Source organism: Erpetoichthys calabaricus, chromosome 1 (genome assembly GCF_900747795.2).
Source record: "Erpetoichthys calabaricus chromosome 1, fErpCal1.3, whole genome shotgun sequence".
Taxonomy (NCBI): Eukaryota; Metazoa; Chordata; class Cladistia; order Polypteriformes; family Polypteridae; genus Erpetoichthys; species Erpetoichthys calabaricus.
Window position 1 is genome coordinate 354,695,458 of NC_041394.2, and position 18,625 is coordinate 354,714,082.

Consider the following 18,625-nt stretch of genomic DNA (forward strand, 5'->3'; position numbering starts at 1 on the left):
AATATCCGAACTGAAATATTACTGTCCAGCAGGTTCTGTGGTTGTTTTGTTTAGATCCTTTGTTGAGGCCAGGAGATCACGATGGTCACTTCAAAACCTTCACTTTTTCCTGCCGTTGCCACTGAGAGGTCGACTTGGCCTTGTGTGTCCAGTCATTGCCATGTTGGAAAGTCCAAGTGCTTCCCACACGCAGCCTCTGGGTTAATGAGTGCAAAATTTCCTCCAATATTTGGTCTCCCCATCAATTATGATGAACGTCCCTGTGCCGCTGCACTTCATACACTCCCAGAACAGCAGATGTCCACCTCCAGGCGTCCCCGGTAGGGATGGTGTGCTTCTCTTTTTAGGCCTCGTTGACTTCTCTCCAAGCCAAACCATTGATGGTAGTTCAGTTTTGGTTTCATCACGACAAGTTTTGAGGTGCTGGCACAGCAATGGCCTCTTATTTTCCATGGGGCTCATTTTTGCTCAGGTATCTCCGTATTGACCACTTTGGGATATATATATATATATAAAAGATTCTGGAAACTTCTAAGCTTTTTTAATATGTGGAGCTATAAAAATGCTCAAAATTAATGATTCATTTTTCAGGAGGGAAACTGAATTCCATAGGTTTGCCCCGTGCTGTGAAAATGATTGTCCCTACTAGCAGACATAATAGAGTGGCACCACATAGCCATTCCTGCACAGCAAATGTTACAGTGCTAAATCAACTATGACAGAGTAAAAGTTAACACAATACTGGTGTTTATTTTGTCCCAAACTTTACAGAGTTAATTTAACACTTTCAAAAGTGTCAGTTATTCAACTCTGAAAACGAGTCACGTACAACTCAATAAAGAGTTGAATTTAACTTCATTCAGAACCAACACTGGTGTACAGCATTACATTTTATCATAGTAGAGAGTAACATTAACTCATTCCTTTCTTACACTGTTGTACAGTAGCAAGGGCTCTTTGTGACATCTAACTCCAAGAACTGTTATTTAGTACACCGCTGGCATTAAATGCCAACACTAACCATAGTTGTTTTATGCAGTATAAAATATTTTACAGCCATATAAATTGTGCAGTGGTAGCGCTGCTGCCTCACAGTAAGGAGACCTGCGGGTTTGCTTCCCAGGTCCTCCCTGTGTGGAGTTTGCATGTTCTCCCCGTGTCTGCGTGGGTTTCCTCCCACAGTCCAAAGACACGCAGGTTAGGTGCATTGGCGGTCCTAAATTGTCCCTAGTGTGTGTGTGTGCCCTGCGGTGGGCTGGCACCCTGCCCGGGGTTTGTTTCCTGCCTTGCGCCCTGTGTTGGCTGGGATTGGCTCCAGCAGACCCCCATGACCCTGCAGTTAGGATATAGCAGGTTGGATAATGGATGGCCGGATGCTTGCAGTATTACATGATGAGGCACAGTGGAGTTAATCAAATAAGGTGACAGTATGGGACAATATACATATGTTTCCATCTGAATGATAAGAAAACTGCTTGTCAAAAGGCCTGTAGTGAAACAGTTTAACATTGAAAACAGATTTGTTCTTTCCTCAACACAAAAAGCACTAAAATGATCATCAAAAGACACAGTGGCCACTTCAGGAAGTATAGTGAAAATAGTTTTTTCCTCCCAACCAAGAAACAAAGTGTTTCAAGAAAAAAAAGAAAAGGCTACTTCCATCCATCCATCCACTATCCAACCCGCTGTAAAAGGCGCTCTATAGCGCCCGACCCAGCACAGACTCAGGCAGAGGCACGTACTTAAATAAAGACTCTTATTATTTCTTCAGCCTTCCCCGTGTCCCACAGCTCAACACAGTCCCAAATACACTCACAATCTCTCTCTTTTCACCTCAGCACCACCACCACCACTCCTCGTTATGCTTAGTCGTCGTCGTCGTCGTCGTCGTCGTCGTCGTCCTCCTCCTCCTCCCGACTCTGGCTCCCTCGAGTGGTGGTAGCTGGCCCTTTTTTATACCTCACCCGGAGGCGTTCCAGGTGCTTGATTACCTGGTCCTAATTGACCTTCCGGGTGGGGCTGACAAGTCGACCAGCTGGGCTGGAAAGTCCATGCAGCTCCCCCTGGCGTCCATCCAAGCCCCCAACCAGGCTGTGGAGGACTCCATCTCCCATGGAGCCTTGCGCCAGGTTGGGGAATCATCATCCACCAGGGAAGCTGCCACCAAGCGTCCCGGGGGAGGTACTGAGCTGCCCATGGTGGCTCCCCTGGAATAGATGCAGCAGGGGCATCCCTGCCGGGCATGGGACCCGGCTGTCCTTCACACCACCATGTCCTAACTACAGGGTCACAGGGGTCTGCTGGAGCCAATCCCCACCAACACAGGGCGCAAGGCAGGAAACAAACCCCGGGCAGGGTGCCAGCCCACCGCAGGAAAAGGCTACTTGTCTTTTCCACATTTAAACACGATGAGCTCTTGTTAAAGAGTTTAATTTATTGGTAACAGAGCATATTCTGCGCACTCCAAAACAGCTGGCCAAGTCAGAACATTTCTTTGAATTTGTCTTGCTTTATAGTCATTCTGCCGCATGTTAATTTCACTTTCCATGTTTCACCTTCCTACTTTGCTTCATGCTTTTTAATTTCTGGTTGATTTTGTGAAAGTGTGATACGTTTTTTTGTGTGAGGTGCCTGATCACCCCTCTCCATGCAGCTCAGTCCTGCACCTTCTTCTCCCCAGCCAGACTCTCTTCCCTCAAATCTTCCTTTACTTTACCCACCACCTCCCTCACTGTTTGTTCCCTGTACTACTCCCCCCTATCACTGCCAATCTTTTGCCCACATAGGTATGTTCAGGCTTTTTTATTTTCACTTATCTCTGTTTAAAACTGCAATATTTTCTTTCCACAGAGAGGAGGAAGATGAACCTGCCACTTCTTGTAACTGACATGAATGTGACGGAGGAGACTTGCCAGGTGGACGTGAATTCCTCACAGAAAAGGGCTGTAAATATTAAGGAGGAGGACTGTGAGTGGGGACATGTGCACCACAAGCAGGAGAGTCCTTGCCTTAAGAAAGAGGATTGTGAACAGGGGACAGTGGGCATTAAGGAAGAGTCCGAGGAGAAGCCTGTCATCCGAGACATGCAGGAATATGAAGTCCTAGACCGAGTCAAGGAGGAAGACCTTCAGTCACTGTGCCTTGGTTTGCCTCAGATTAAAAATGGAGGTGAAAGTGAATTAGTCTGCCGTCACAGTAGAAACTGTCCTGCTCAGGAGCATTCTGTCAGCGTGAAGTCTGATATTGATTCAGATACAGAAAACAGTGGTGAAACATCAAGGAGAACACTGAAAAGTCGGTCAACATCTGCTGATCAGCCTGGAGAAGGTAAGTGGAGATCAAAGGTGAACGTACAGGGGAGACAAAAAAGTCGACACACACACATCAGCTGTTGTGGAAGTAAAGTCTGAATGTCAGTTAGCATTTTGTCACCTACAGTAGTTTTGTTAAAAGCAGTATTCAAATGTAACAATATATGAATAACGTGCGGTCATCTGGTGACAATTTGAGAGTTCTTTTTGGGTGCCAGCACAGCCCTCCCCGTTTACTTGCAGGCTTAAACCAAAAATAACACTCGATGGAGTAAACAAAGCAACAAAAGTAATCGCCACGTTAATGGGGTCCTCGGGATTTCCTTCCTGATAAGTGGAGCCTCCATCCGGGTGGTGGTCCTTTTGAAGCCCCGGGACCAGAAGGCGGCGGAGTCAGTTGATCCTCACTGGGAAGTTTCTCAGGACTGTGGAGGAAGATAAAGACCAGGCAGTTGGCAGCAGTGCCCCCTCTCAGCACGAGGTGGTATCGCAAAACCTGGGAAGAGCTTGGGTGGTGATCCTCAGGCGTGTGTCTGCGTGACAAACTATTAGGAAAACCTAAAATGAAACCCCTTTCTCCGATGGCCATGTTCCTTTGATTACACCAGCAAGTCTCCTACTTTATCAGTTTAGTATTCCTGGGTTTGCTCCCACTCTTAATTATGGAGGAATTCAAAACCAAAGTGCTCAGGGATCTCCTGTGCACAGCGCCCTCTTTAGGTGACTCCACACATTTCCTGTAGGTGGGTTAAGAAATGGGATTGTCTATTTATTTTTGGTTAAGATGGTGTTTTATGTATTGGAAGTTGAAATTCCTTTCCCATGTAGAAGTTTGCTCACAGGCACATTGGTAACGTAAACCAGACCCTTAAATAAATAGTGTCCTCCTTAAATGCATTAACAACAGCACCGGCACCTTAAACGTACATAATGTACTAATTTCATTTTGCCAAGTTCCATTTCCAAATAATCTGCTCGTGTATTAAAAAAAATTCTGGTTTGGAACAAGCATATCCTTGTGTTTCTGACGCCATGATGTGCCACACTCATCCTGCTTAATTCCATGTGACCTGCTAAAGGTGCTTCATGAAGAGCCAGTGGAAGTCTTCCATTCTAGTGAGGCGGTTTTGTTTTCAGTGTGAGGAGCATACAGCTCGCCATTGATCATGTGGGTGATGGAAGTTTTGCAAGAGGCCACCACCTCAGATTTTTTTTATTTTTTTATTTACCAGAATATGTCAGATCATAAGATTCTGATTGACCCCCAAGATCAGTAAACGTGTGACAGACTACTAGACCTTTGCAGTTTGTGTCCAGCGTGCTGATGACCCATAATATTAGCCAGCTGTTCAATCGCTCTGTATTCAGGATCACTTCTGGCTTTTCTCTGTGTCCCGGTGTCTTCTCATCTCATTGTTTCTCGTTCTTTGTCGCTACGTTTGGGTTGATGTTCAGTAGATCTTGCAGCTCGAGTTCTTTTTCATGCCATCATGGTGTCTAGCACTGTATTTTGCCATCCTAGTGCTCACTTTGCCATGAAGACCTGAATAGTTTGCACCAGCACCACCTTTGTTGCGTCTGCATTCTGTATCCCACCCTTGACGATCAGCAGATCGTGCTGCTCTTCTTCCTCCTCTTCACGTGTGCAGACTTGGTAATGCGCTTCACACTCAGCAGATGTCCTTTTCCTTTCTGCCATGTCACCCTCTTGAGCAGTTTGCCAACCCTGATAACTCTGAGGAGGGTGTCACTAACCAGCTTTCTTGCTGCTTCAGCACTTATCGCATCATAAGCTTAAGAGTAACAACAAGATCAAGATCCTAGCCCCAGTAGTTCGTGAGTAAAGACGTGACAGACACAGCCCTTTGCATTTCGTACATATAGTTTTGTAAACTGCCTTTGTTTAATAGAACCTTTCATCCTGACCATGTTAAAAGACAAATAGTTGCACTTTCACCAATCTTGTCAGTCGTCATAGCTAGTGAAAGGAGGAGCCCATTTATAACCCTGATGTTTCGGTGACTTGAGACTGACAGTAGAACCAGCGGCCTAGATCTACCTCCATGGCCCCTCTAGTCTAATTACCACTCGGCTCTGTCCAGCTCTCTTCTTCATTACTCATTCCTCCTAATCCAAAGCCACCTGGATGCTGTTATTCATCTGCTTGCTGTTGTCCTCTAAACCCCAAAGACACTCGTTTACTCGTGAGTGAATTCTCTGGGTAACTTCCTCCAGCTAACTTTCACTGGGAACTTCCAGGCGCTCCCATCCCCTCTGCTTGCACTCGAAGATGAGGGCTCCATATTTTCTGAACTGGTGCTCAAGTACTTCCCCGGTCCTCCACCTGCTGTATGGTGTCGCACTAAAGGACGTGGTCGGGTCGCAGGCTTTGTGCTGGTAATTTTTTTTTTTTTTGGAAATATGAGCTGCCTCTCGTATAGAGTTTTATGTCATTGTAGCACCGGGATGTTATGATTTGCATTTGTTTTAAGTGTCTTTTTGGTGTGTTCACGTGTAAAGTGAGGGGCACCTACTGTGGTAGCCGTGTCTGTCTGCCTTCATGAAACAACTCACCTGGCAGAACGATTTTTTTGAAATGGGTCACACTGAGTCTTCAATTCAATTCAGTGAAAATTGTGCTCAGAAATCTGCATAACTGTGTGGTTTATGAATGTGACTGCAAAGTCCTAGAGAAGATCATGCACCCAGCAGAAAAGATCACTGGGACCTCTCTACTCTCCATTAAAGACCTCTTTTTAAAGCGTTGCATCTGCAAAGCCTACAGCATCGTGTAAGACCCCTCACTCCCACCCTTCTCATGGTTTCTTTGTCTCCCTTCCATCTGCTAGAAGGTTCCATAGCATCCATACGAGTTCTGCCACCGTATCTACCCCATGGCTGTCTGGACACTGAACTCTGTCCTGCATGAACTGCTCCTAGTATCTCATTTATGTGCAGTACATTTGTTGCTATTGCTTTTTTTTTTTTATTATTAGCTATTTTTATTTATTACCATTTATTTCAATATTTATTACTATCTGCTCATTTACCATTTATTGTCTAGTCCTTCACTTGTCTTGCAGTTGCCCTTTATTTATATATACATTACACCACAGCCCTGGGGAATGTTACACCATAACACTATTTGTTGTTTTTTTTGTGCTTATTTATTTTGCCTTATACAATTTCTTGTATCAGGAATTTGTTAGTTTTCACGTAACCCTTGGCATCAGACAATGGCGTAGGTAGGAGGGGGTGGTCCGCACATTTTTGGGGGCGTCATTATTGGCCAAAAGGCTCAGTACAATTTGTGTGGAAGCAGCAGGGTTCGGAAAAATATCACTCATGAATGAAAAAAGTCAAATTCTCTGATTTTTATCTACAAATGCTTCAAAAATAATTTTCAGACTGTCCTTCTGTGATGGCATCAGATGCAGTAGTTGAAATTTAATAGGCAAAAATAAACATAAACATTACACCTAAGAAGATAGACAGATAATTTATAATTTTGTTTTGTTATCAATTCCAATGTGTTCTTACTTTGCGCAGAAAATATCCCCGCCTATCACTGGTACGCTACACTGGTTGTGGTTTTCGCTTCATAATTATATTAAAATAATAATCAGAACATGGCTTATCAGTGAGCCTATACAATATTCTTGTCTAGTTGATGCTTATAAATTATTATATGTGAAAAATTATTGCTGTTTCTCTATATATGAACAAATCTATGCAGAATTTATCTTAATTTTTCAGTGTATTCATTTTAATTTTCTATTTAAATAGGTTAACATATTCAGATATGTGGCAAATTGAAGCACTGCCCCGGGCGGCACGAACTCGAGCTACGCCACTGGCATCAGAGCGCAGGGTCAGCTGTCATGCAGCAAATTAGAGTCTTGCTTAAGATCCCAGCAGACTAGGATCTCCTTTGTCAGTAACCTTCTGGATGCCAGCGCAGATCCTTAGCCTCGGTGCCACCCCTCCACCCTGGTGTGACAATAAAGCCATTTGACTTGTTTTAACTAATAGCTAAATTAGGAACCTATATATCCATCCATCCATTATCCAACCTGCTATATCCTAACTACAGGTTCACGGATGGTATGCTGGATCCAATCCCAGCCAGCACTGGGCGCAAGGCAGGAACAAATCCTGGGCAGGGTGCCAGCCCACCGCAGGACACACACACACACACACTAGGGACAATTTAGGATCGCCAATGCACCTAACCTGCAAGTCTTTGGACTGTGGGAAGAAACCGATGCAGACACGGGGAGAACATGCAAACTCCACGCAGGGAGTACCCGGGAAGTGAACCCAGGTCTCCTAACTGAGCCACCAACTGGTGCAGACCTATAAATATCTGGGAGTCAGCTGGATGATAAATTAGACTGGACTGCCAATACTGATGCGCTGTGCAAGAAAGGACAGAGACGGTTATATTTCCTTAGAAGGCTGACTTCCTTCAACATCTGCAGTAAGATGCTGCAGATGTTTTATCAAACAGTTGTGACGAGCGCCCTCTTCTACGCAGTGGTGTGCTGGGGAGGCAGCATTAAGAGGAAAGACGCCTCACGCCTGGACAAACTGGTGAGGAAGGCAAGCTCTATTGTTGGCATGGAGCTGGACAGTTTGACATCTGTGGCAGAGCGAAGGGCGCTCAGCAGGCTCCTATCAATTATGGAGAATCCACTGCATCCACTGAACAGGATCATCTCCAGACAGAGGAGCAGCTTCAGCGACAGACTGCTGTCACCATCCTGCTCCACTGACAGATTGAGGAGATCGTTCCTCACCCAAACTATGCGACTCTTCAATTCCACCCGGGGGGGGGGGGGGGTAAATGTTAATATTTAACATTATACATAGTTATGGTCTGTTTTTTCACCTGCATTATTATCATTCTTTAATTTAATATTATTTATTGTATCAGTATGCTGCTGCTGGAGAATGTGAATTTCCCATTGGGATTAATAAAGTATCCATCCATCCATCCAGTCAGCCACCCTAACAAATATACTGCAGTTGTATTTTTCCTTTCCTAGGGTAATACTAATAGTGATTTTATGCTGGTATTGGCCATTTGGTATTAACAGATATTTTTCGTTTGGTACTTATTGGCTACTACACTATAAGGGCATACATTAAAAAATGAATTGAACATCAGTTAGTCACAGAGCCTCCAGCATTAACACACATTTTCACATCACTTGAATTGGTATTTGCTGTCTGTGAAAGCTGTTGAGCCACCACAAGACTATTTAGGCTACATTTTAACCACAGGATGTTGTAAAGTGCCATTTTCATGTTCGCAAGTAACATTACATTCTGTTATCGCGGTTGTTTTTGACTCCTTGTTACAAAGATTGAACTTTCGTATCTGTTAACATAGTCCTCAAACCAGAATATTATGCCATGACTTCATTTTCTTACCTGTTTGACATTGTGTCCTGTGAATTTTAGCAAGTGATTTAAGAAAAGATATGTTTTGCTGTCTGCCATCTAATTGTGCGCGTGGGAACTACATATACATTTTCTATTTCTGGTCACACACTCACACCAGTGTAACAGTGCCCATTAGCTGTTCTTCCCCCAACCCACCATAACCCCTCTGTTAACTGCTGTGTCCTTTATAATACACCTCAGGTGCTAAGTAGCTAAAGGCCACGTTACATTTGACAGATTTTCCAGTGATATCGCCCCATACCGCCAAAGTCGCACAATTCATTTTACATATTCTCAGTGAGTTGGAGGCAGGTGGTGGTGGTGTAGTCCCGTGAAAGCCAATTGCCTAATCTGTCACATACCCAGCGATTTAGTCCTACTAGTCTGCGACTGGCTGGCTGGCTTGAAAATGCCTGTGAATTCCCCATGATAAGCTGGTATTTGTAGCTGGGGATAGAACATTCTAGACTGGCCTGCTGCCACCGTGCCCCTCAACTGATAAAGAGGTTTCAGAAGATTGTGTGATTGATTGTTGGTTTTGTTCTTTCTGTATTTCATGTATTGAGTTTTGAGTTGCTTCCTGCATATTGTGCGTTTTTGCATTATGCTAAGGTATGGATTTTGTATCTTCTGCCTTGTCCTCTTTATCTGGCACCACAGGGGTGGGGGCCACCTAATGGAAAAGATTACGAAGACTGACAGAATGAGACTGCAAATACAAGATGTATACGTGAGGTTTCCGCACAGTACTGTGGTGTTAACACTCTATGATAGCGAAAGAAGTTGAGGGAGTTGGGAGAAACACAAATTAGAGTTCCTGACCCTCCAGATGAAGATGAACCAGTTTTGGTGGTCTGGGCGTGACATAAGGACACTCCTCAGCTAGCTTTCAGATTTCCCAGTTGTGAATGCAGCACTAATGCTGTACTATGAGGAAGAAAAAAAATAAAATCCGTGAAATGTGCAGCAGCCCCCAGATCATACTGTGCCTTCCTTCTAGTGACTAAAATCAGACTTTACACTGCAGAAACCTTTTGTCAAGGTTTGCGAACGGTTTCAGTCGTCTAACACTTGATGTCAACCACAGCCTTAAAAATGTTCAGCCAAGCCGTAAAGATACCGTAGTAGCAAGCATGTCGCCATGCATCTTAATGGGAAATATAGTTCTGGACTGTTGTGCAAGGAACACAGACTTAATTTCGAATAAAATGCAACATTTCTGCAAAAGTGTCTGCATTTTTTTTAAAAACCCCAGTTAATCGATTTAATTGAAATAATGATCAGGCACCTAAATAACTGACATAAGAATTGTGAGTTGCAGACTAAAAGTAAACTGTGAGGAATAAAATTAAACTTTGTAGCAGATTAGAATCTTGATGTTAGTTGGAATGGTTTGAAATGGAAGGAGCTGTTTTATATTGTTTTGTCTTGGTAGAGTGATATTTTGCTCTACTTTCCCCTTTTGTATTATTAATAAGTAGCCATTGTCAGAATGCCTTAAATCTCACAAACTTACCACTGTTTATAAGGTATTATAGTATATAACTTCTCCCCACCTTCCCTTCTACATCTATAACCTCACGCAATTAGGTGTAGTAAAAGACAAGCAGGAGTTAAGTTACACTTTAAACAATGTATTATTGATAATATTCATAAATAATAACAATATGCAAAGTACATTTGAGTATTGGCAACCATACAACCTGATTAAATGGTGATGTGCAGTTTCAGGCAGCACACAGACTTGTTAGTTACTTAAATGTCTCTAGATAAAGCATCATTCAGCTTTTTTCAGAACAGGCTGCATTGCTTGCCTCAATATGGCTGCCAAGTTGTGCTCTCCATTGTGTTGTCTTCTTCAGTTCATGGTGTGATGGTCTTCATCAGTTTGGTAAGAGAGAGATATGCTTCTTCATGATCAGAGGTTAGTAAGAGAGAGAGTGTGAGGTTAAGCAAGTAAATTTCTAGATGTTCTGTCCAACCCCTAGAGCCAATAGGACGTCATGGTACTTAAAGGCTTCTGATCCAAGCCAGTTCAAAACAGCCATACTTCAGACCAATGGGGAAATAGAACATCTTAACACCTGCCCCCGAACCATATGTTAAGGTAACCTGGCTTCCTTGCGGGGGTTGAAAGACTTTAGCAGAAAACTACTCGCCAAACTGGTTTAAGGCACACCATCCCTTCCCCCCCACCTCTGTCGTAAAATTCATGTTTACCCCCTTTAGGAATGGGTCTATTTGAATGCTTCTCATTAATGTAACACTAAATTACGTTGCTTTGCCAAAATTACAAATAAAGACATACAAAATATTTATCACGTTATATGCAAAATCTTACATCACTACAATTGTGATGGAAACCTGGGTGCCAGCAAGCCCCAAACCCCAACATGAACACACAAGCACAGTCCCAGGGTTCAAATAAAGGTAGATTTATCCATCAAATCACCTTGAATATGTCACACAAGCACAACACACAATAATTTCTACCTCACTGCCCTCCTCCACTCGAGCGTTGCTCCACTTTCTCCCAGTTCCTGGATAAGGGAGTGCGGTTCCTTTAATTACACACCCAGGAGTATTTCCAGTGCCAGGGTGATTGCCCGATGGAAGTCCTCCCAGGTCACACGGAAGTCCATTATAACAGGGAGCTTGTCTCTCATGGCCCCCAGTGACTCCAGCAGGTCTGCTCTGCTGGACTACATTTCCCAGCATGCCTTGCTGGTTTCCTACTGTGCATTGACATCTGGGGCTGCTGCCATCTAGCATGTTGGGGGAATAAAAAACCTCCAGCTACTGTACGTCTCTGTTTGCCAGTGGACTGTCCGTCCATCCCTTTTGGTCCTTCCTTCCGGGTTTGATCCCTTGTTCCTCCCTGACCGGGAAGCTTATCTGCCTATTAGCAGTCTCCTGTCTGGGTAAGGAACCATCCCCTCTCCTGGCTGGGATGCCCATCCAGCCCATGTGGCATCTACAATATTTAAATAGCTGACATTTGTCAACTTCACGTAATCACTCACAATCATGTGTTTCTTTTGTCTTTCTGCAGTTACAAAGGAGAGTCTCAGCTTTTCCCCATCTTTACCTGTCTTGATCTGTTCTGAAGTGAAGTCTCAACAGACACCAAATGATGAAAATAAGGAGAAATTGACATCCCTATCCCCTTTGCAGTCAAGTTCTCTGCGAGTTGTGAGTCAAACAAGGACAGACACAATTAATGCTCAACACCAGTTTAACGGCACACACTCGGAAGAACCAAGGAAAAGTCTGAAATGTGAATCTAAGGACAAACACAGTCAGTGGAAGTATACAAGTCAAAGGCCATATGGCTGTTCTGAATGTGGGAAACGATTTTCACGAAAATACAATCTTAAAACCCACAGTAGAATTCACACTGGGGAGAAGCCCCATTGCTGTCCTGAATGTGGGAAACGATTTTCACAAAAGTGCCATCTTGACAGCCACAGAACAAGTCACACAGGAGAGAAGCCCTATTCCTGTTCTGAATGTGGGAAAGGATTTTCACAAAGAACCCATCTTGACAGCCACAGAATAAAGCACACTGGAGAGAAACCCTACCAGTGCTCCGAATGCGGAAAAGGGTTTTCAAGGAGACACCGTCTCGAGAGCCACATAACAATTCATACTGGAAAACAACCATATGGTTGTTTGGAATGTGGGAGAAGATTCTGTGACCAGAGAAATCTTAACCAGCACATGAGAACTCACATTGGGGAAAATCTTCTCTGTTGTTCCAAGTGTGGTGCAAGATTTTCAACCAGGAGCCATCTGTATAAACATGAAAGAATTCATAATGGTGGTAAACCCTATTCCTGTGGTGAATGTGGGAAAGTATTTTCAAAAAGAGACGGACTGGAAACTCACAAAAGAGTTCATACTGGAGAGAAACCGTATTCTTGTTGTGAATGTGGCAAACGATTCTCTTTCAAGAGCAGCTATAGGAGCCACATGACAAGTCACACTGGAGAGAAGCCGTATGGCTGCTTGGAATGTGGAAAGCGATTTTCACAAAGGAGCACACTTAAGGCCCACAACAGAATTCACACTGGGGAGAAACCCTACAGCTGTTCTGAATGTGGAAAACGATTTTTACAAAGGAGCCATCTCGAGAGCCACACAGTCATTCACACTGGAGAGAAACCCTATTGCTGTTCTGAATGTGGAAAGCAATTTTCAAGGAAATATTGTGTGGAGAGCCACATGAGAACTCACACTCGAGAGAAGCCATAAGTTAGAGGAGATAAAAAAGAGGAATGAGTGAAGAGTCGCCTTCCTTACACCTCAAGGTTTGTTGTGTACCTTCACGTGGTGAGCTTAGTGGCATGAGATGTGCACCGAATCGCATCAAGGCAAAGCTACTTTCGGAGTATAGTTCCTGAACCCCCCCGGCCCCTCCCTTGGTTTCCAGAAGGGCCACGGGTCATGAGCATGGGAGCTCAACCCTGCTGGGGCCAGGGGGCATATGGGCATTTTCAGCGCCCTATATGGCCACACTTCCGGGTGCCCTATAATGGGAGCCAGTCACCACCACTCAATGGCCAGAGTCGAGAGGAAGAGGACAAGGCCTGAGGAGGAGTGGAGGTGGAGGGAGTGGCGGCAGAGAAGGGACTGGATTGTGTCGTGTGTTGGTGTGCTGTAAATAAACCGTGTGCAGGGTGCAAAATCTGTCTCCTGACTATCTGTGTCAGGGTTATGGTGGCTGTACGTGCCCCAGGCTTATATATAGATATAGATATATATTAATTATTTATTTAATATAACTAGCTGTGTGAGCCTGTGCTGTAAAAAGCCCAGGGTCCTAGAAACTATTGAAATCGTCAGGGGAAAAAAAATTGAAATGTAGAGATGTCAGGTAATTGAAAGAAACTCCTCTGGGTGTCTCTCTCCTTGGTTTTGTTGTGCCGATGTGCTCGCCTCGCTTGTGTTCTTATCGGCTAAGCGAGTTTTCTGTTTCTTTGGAGGTGGAGCCCTTACCCCGACTCCACCTCTTGCTTCCAGGCCGGACAGACACACACACACACACACACACACAGACGTTTATGTATAAGATATGATATTTGAATTTACAAGTAGTAGTATATACAAGAAAGAGTATATACAGTATCTCGCCAAAGTGAGTACACCCCTCATATTGTTGTAAATGTTTTATTCTATCTTTTCATGGGACAACACTGAAGATATGACACTTTGATCCAGTGTACAGTAGTCCGTGTACAGCTTGTATCACAGTGTAAATTTGCTGTCCCCTCAAAATAACTCAACACACAGCCATTAATGTCTAAACCGCTGGCAACAAAAGTGAGTACACCCCTAAGTGAGAAATGTGCAGATTGTGCCCAAAGTGTTAATATTTTGTGTGGCTGGCCACCATTATTTTCCAGCACTGCCTTAACTCTCTTGGGCATGCAGTTCACACGAGCTTCACAGGTTGCCACTGGAATCCTCTTCCACTCCTCCATGATGACATCACAGAGCTGGTGGATGTTAGAGACCTTGCGCTCCTCAACCTTCCCCACAGATGCTCAATAGGGTTTAGGTCTGGAGACATGCTTGGCCAGTCCAGCACCTTTACCCTCAGTGGTCGTCTTGGAGGTGTGTTTGGGGTCGTTATCATGTTGGAATACTGCCCTGCAGCCCAGGGAGGGGATCCTGCTCTGCTTCAGTATGTCACAGTACATGTTGGCATTCATGGTCCCCTCAATGAACTGTAGCTCCCCAGTGCCGGCAGCACTCATGCAGCTCCAAACCATGACATTCCCACCACCATGCTCGACTGTAGGCAAGACACACATGTCTTTGTACTCCTCACCTGGTTGCCGCCACACACACTTGACACCATCTGAATCAAATAAGTTTATGTTGGCCTCCTCAGACCACAGGTTCCAGTAATCCATGACCTTAGTCTACTTGTCTTCAGCAAACTGTTTGTGGGCTTTCTTGTGCATCATCTTTAGAAGAGGCTTCCTTCTGGGACGACAGCCATGCAGACCAATTTGATGCGGTGTGCGGCAGGCGTGTGGTCTGAGCACTGACAGGCTGACCCCCCACCCCTTCAACCTCTGCAGCAATGCTGGCAGCACTCCTATGTCTATTTTCAAAAGACAACCTCTGGATATGACACTGAACACGTGCACTCAACCTCTTTGGTCGACCATGGCGAGGCCTGTTCTGAGTTGAACCTGTCCTGTTAAACTCCTGTATGGTCCTGGCCACCGTGCTGCAGCTCAGTTTCAGGGTGTTGCCAATCTTCTTATAGCCGAGGCCATCTTTATGTAGAGCGACAATTCTTTTTTTCAGATCCTCAGAGAGTTCTTTGCCATGAGGTGTCATGTTGAAATTCCAGTGACCAGTACAAGAGAGTGTGAGAGCGATAACACCAAATGTAACACACCGGAGACCTTGTAACACGAACGAGTCACATGACACCGGGGAGGGAAAATGGCTAATTGGGCACAATTTGGACATTTCTCACTTAGGGGTGTACTCACTTTTGTTGTTAGACATTAATGGCTGTGTGTTGAGTTATTTTGAGGGGACAGCAAATTTCCACTGTGATACAAGCTGTACACGGACTACTGTACATTGGAGCAAAGTGTCAGATCTTCAGTGTTGTCCCATGAAAAGATATCATAAAATATTTACAAAATGTGAGGGGTGTACTCACTTTGGTGAGATACTGTAGATATGAATATTGATCAGTAGTACAGATACATGACATATTTTTATATACAGAATAGACGTATGAGGTCTGTCCAGAAAGTATCCTGCCATGTAATATGAAAATTAGACACAATTAGTGAAGAAGATACAAGAAACATTGTACAGAGGACAGTGACGCCTCGGTCCCTTCCAAAGTAGGCACCTTGGGACCTCAGCCAGTCCTCCCAGCGCCTCTTCCACTGTCCCAAACACTCTTCCTTTGTTGGAATCGCCATCAGCTGCCTTGTTGTATTTTCCTGAATCTCATCGACAGTCTGAAATTTCTACCCTTTCAAAGGTGAGTTTAGTTTTGGGAAAAGCCAGAAGTTGCAGGGTTCCAAATCTGGACTATGAGAGGGGCCATCCTTACCAAGTTTTTAAGTGCTCTGCACTCCTTGTATCTTCCCTGAAAGCCTTCTGAATCATTTGATAGTTTTCTGCTGATGAATGTTGAAGTTTAACTTAAAATTTGTTGCAGATTCATTGCTCAGTCATTTTGAATATGTGGAGAAAGTGATGGCGTCTGAATACTTTCTCCATCTTCTGTATGCGTATTTATGTCCTTTATGTATATTTTTGCTGTTTCCCCTTTTAATTTTATTATAGACTAGCCATCCCCTGTAGCTCCACCCGTGTAGTAGTGAAACAGGACAAACTTTAAATATCAATAAACAAACGGGTATCAATAGCTAAGCTCCAACACGTGGCCAGAGCTAGAGTGACTTGAACGGAGGCTGTCGAGTGAGTGAGGAGGGCCCTGCCTGGCTCCCCACTCCTGATGTCATACTGCCGTACCCTCCCAATGGCCCACAGCCTCAGTCTCGGATTAGCATGAATATATCGCTCCTGCACGCGAACTATGACACCTAGTGCAATGAGAGAAGTCAACAAAATCAACTGGAATGTTCAAGCAAATTATAGAAAAAAACTCAATCTAAATCTGTTAAGTAGTTCTCTTGTGAAAAGCGGACAGACATACATAAAGACATTGGATTTTATATAGACAGAGATATTTATTACTAGACTTCTAATTTCTTTATACATGTATGTATTGTTTCTGTATATAATTTCATCTTAATAAAAGGACAAGTCCCTGTGTGTGTGTGTGTGTATCCATCCATGTGTCCACCTGGTTGCTAGGGCTCTGGTATTCGACATTTGGTATGGGATTCAAAAAAGCAATGCTAACGTTTGTGATGTTCATCGGTTAGAATAAAAAATGCAAAGCATTCTATTATTACAGTACATATTCAACACATGGTGCAGGGCAAACATCAATGGAGAATAAATCAGGCACAGAGTAACTGCCGGACAGAGAGGAGTCTGAAAATCCACCTTAACAACAGAAGAAGTGTGTTTGTGTATGTGTGTGTCTACCTGGTCACTGTTACTCTGTCACTCTGTTATATGCCATTTGGTATGGGATTTGTAAAAGCAGTGCTAATGTTTGTGATGCACCATCTGTTAGAATAAAAACTGCAAAGTGTTTTATTAGTACAGTACATCAGTCAGTGTGTTAGTGAGTCAGTCATTGTCCAACCCACTATATCCTAACACAGGGTCATGGGGGTCTGCTGGAGACAATCCCAGCCAACACAGGGCGCAAGGCAGGAACAAACCCTGGGCAGGGTGCCAGCCCAGAGTAGTAGTTTAGTACATGTATTACAAAATACATTTCAAAAGATGGTGCACTGCAAACATCAACGCTGAATTTCATGAACACTGAGATCTAGCATAGAGTAACTGCCAGAGCGAGGGAAGTCTGCTTGTCCATCTCAATAAAAGTGTACGTGTGTGTGTGTGTGTGTGCCTAGTTACTATGTCTCTATTATACTCCATTTTGTATGGGATTCAACAAGGCAGTGCTAATGTTTGTGATATGCATCTGTTAGAATAAGAAATGCATATCATTCTATTATTACAGTACATATTCAATACATGGTGCAGGGCAAACATCAATGCAGAATAAATCAGGCACAGAGTAACTGCCAGACAGAGAGGAGTTTGAAAATCCTCATTAACAAAAGAAGTGTGTGTGTGAGTCTGCCTGGTTACTGTGTCTCTGTTATATGACATTTGGTATGGGATTTGTAAAAGCAGCGCTAATGTTTGTGACATGCTGTCTGTTTTACTACAGTACATGTATTACAAAATACATTTCAATAGATGGTGCACTGCAAACATAAACAATGAATTTCATGAACATTGAAATCTAGCATAGAGTAACTGCCAGAGAGAGAGAAGTCTGCTTGTCCACCTCAATAAAAGAAGTGTGTGTGTGCGTGGTTACTATGTCTCTGGTATATGCCATTTGGTATGGGATTTGTAAAAGCAGTGCGAATGCTTCTGATGTGCCATCTGTTGGACTGATGAATGCATTGTACATGTCAGTGGTTCCCAGACTTGCTCCTAATTAAGTGAGCTGTTTTTTCCCAGTTTCTGTGTAGATTATGGAGACAATGTAGAAGTTAAACTATCCATCCATCCATTTTCCAACCCACTGAATCCGAACACAGGGTCACGGGGGTCTGCTGGAGCCAATCCCAGCCAACATAGGGCACAAGGCAGGAACCAATCCTGGGCAGGGTGCCAACCCACCGCAGGACACACACAAACACATCCACACACCAAGCACACACTAGGGCCAATTTAGAATCGCCAATCCACTTAACCTGCATGTCTTTGAACTGTGGGAGGAAACCGGAGCGCCTGGAGGAAACCCACGCAGACACGGGGAGAACATGCAAACTCCACGCAGGGAGGACTCGGGAACCGAACCCAGGTCCCCAGGTCTCCCAACTGCGAGGCAGCAGCGCGACCCACTGCACCACCGTGCCGCCAGAAGTTAAACTAAGTTTGGTAAATTGTATTAAAATGTGCTAAGCAGCGAAATGGGATAATGTATTTTTTTTTCTCTTAAACAATATTTTTATCTTGAATTTCATTCAGCTTTTCCAAGTGTTCTGTTTACTTAATCCATCATTTACTAATTAGTGGGTCTGACGCTCAAGAAGTTGCAGCCTTTCATCGTTCAGTGTTGTTTGCCTGGGTGTCTGCTCTGCTTGTTTTTGTCATTATTAAGATAAAAACTACACAGAGAAAGGGCAAAAATAAAATAAAAAACAAGCAAGAGTTAAATATGA

At 43.9% G+C, this 18,625-nt stretch overlaps 2 protein-coding genes across 3 annotated transcripts in view; one reads left to right on the plus strand and one right to left on the minus strand.

Annotated features, from left to right (window-relative positions):
• The window catches only part of LOC114643527 (gastrula zinc finger protein XlCGF57.1-like), a 318,307-nt gene that overhangs the window by 123,145 nt on the left and 176,537 nt on the right, over positions 1-18,625 (minus strand). The window lies entirely within an intron of this gene.
• Positions 1-18,625, plus strand: part of LOC114643754 (oocyte zinc finger protein XlCOF6-like) — a 44,381-nt gene that overhangs the window by 2,620 nt on the left and 23,136 nt on the right. For both annotated transcript variants that reach the window (XM_051925127.1, XM_051925131.1), the window contains exons 2-3: positions 2,851-3,327; positions 11,812-12,208. In XM_051925127.1, coding sequence (XP_051781087.1) covers positions 2,851-3,327; positions 11,812-12,208 — 874 coding nt within the window. The remainder of the gene's footprint in view (positions 1-2,850; positions 3,328-11,811; positions 12,209-18,625) is intronic.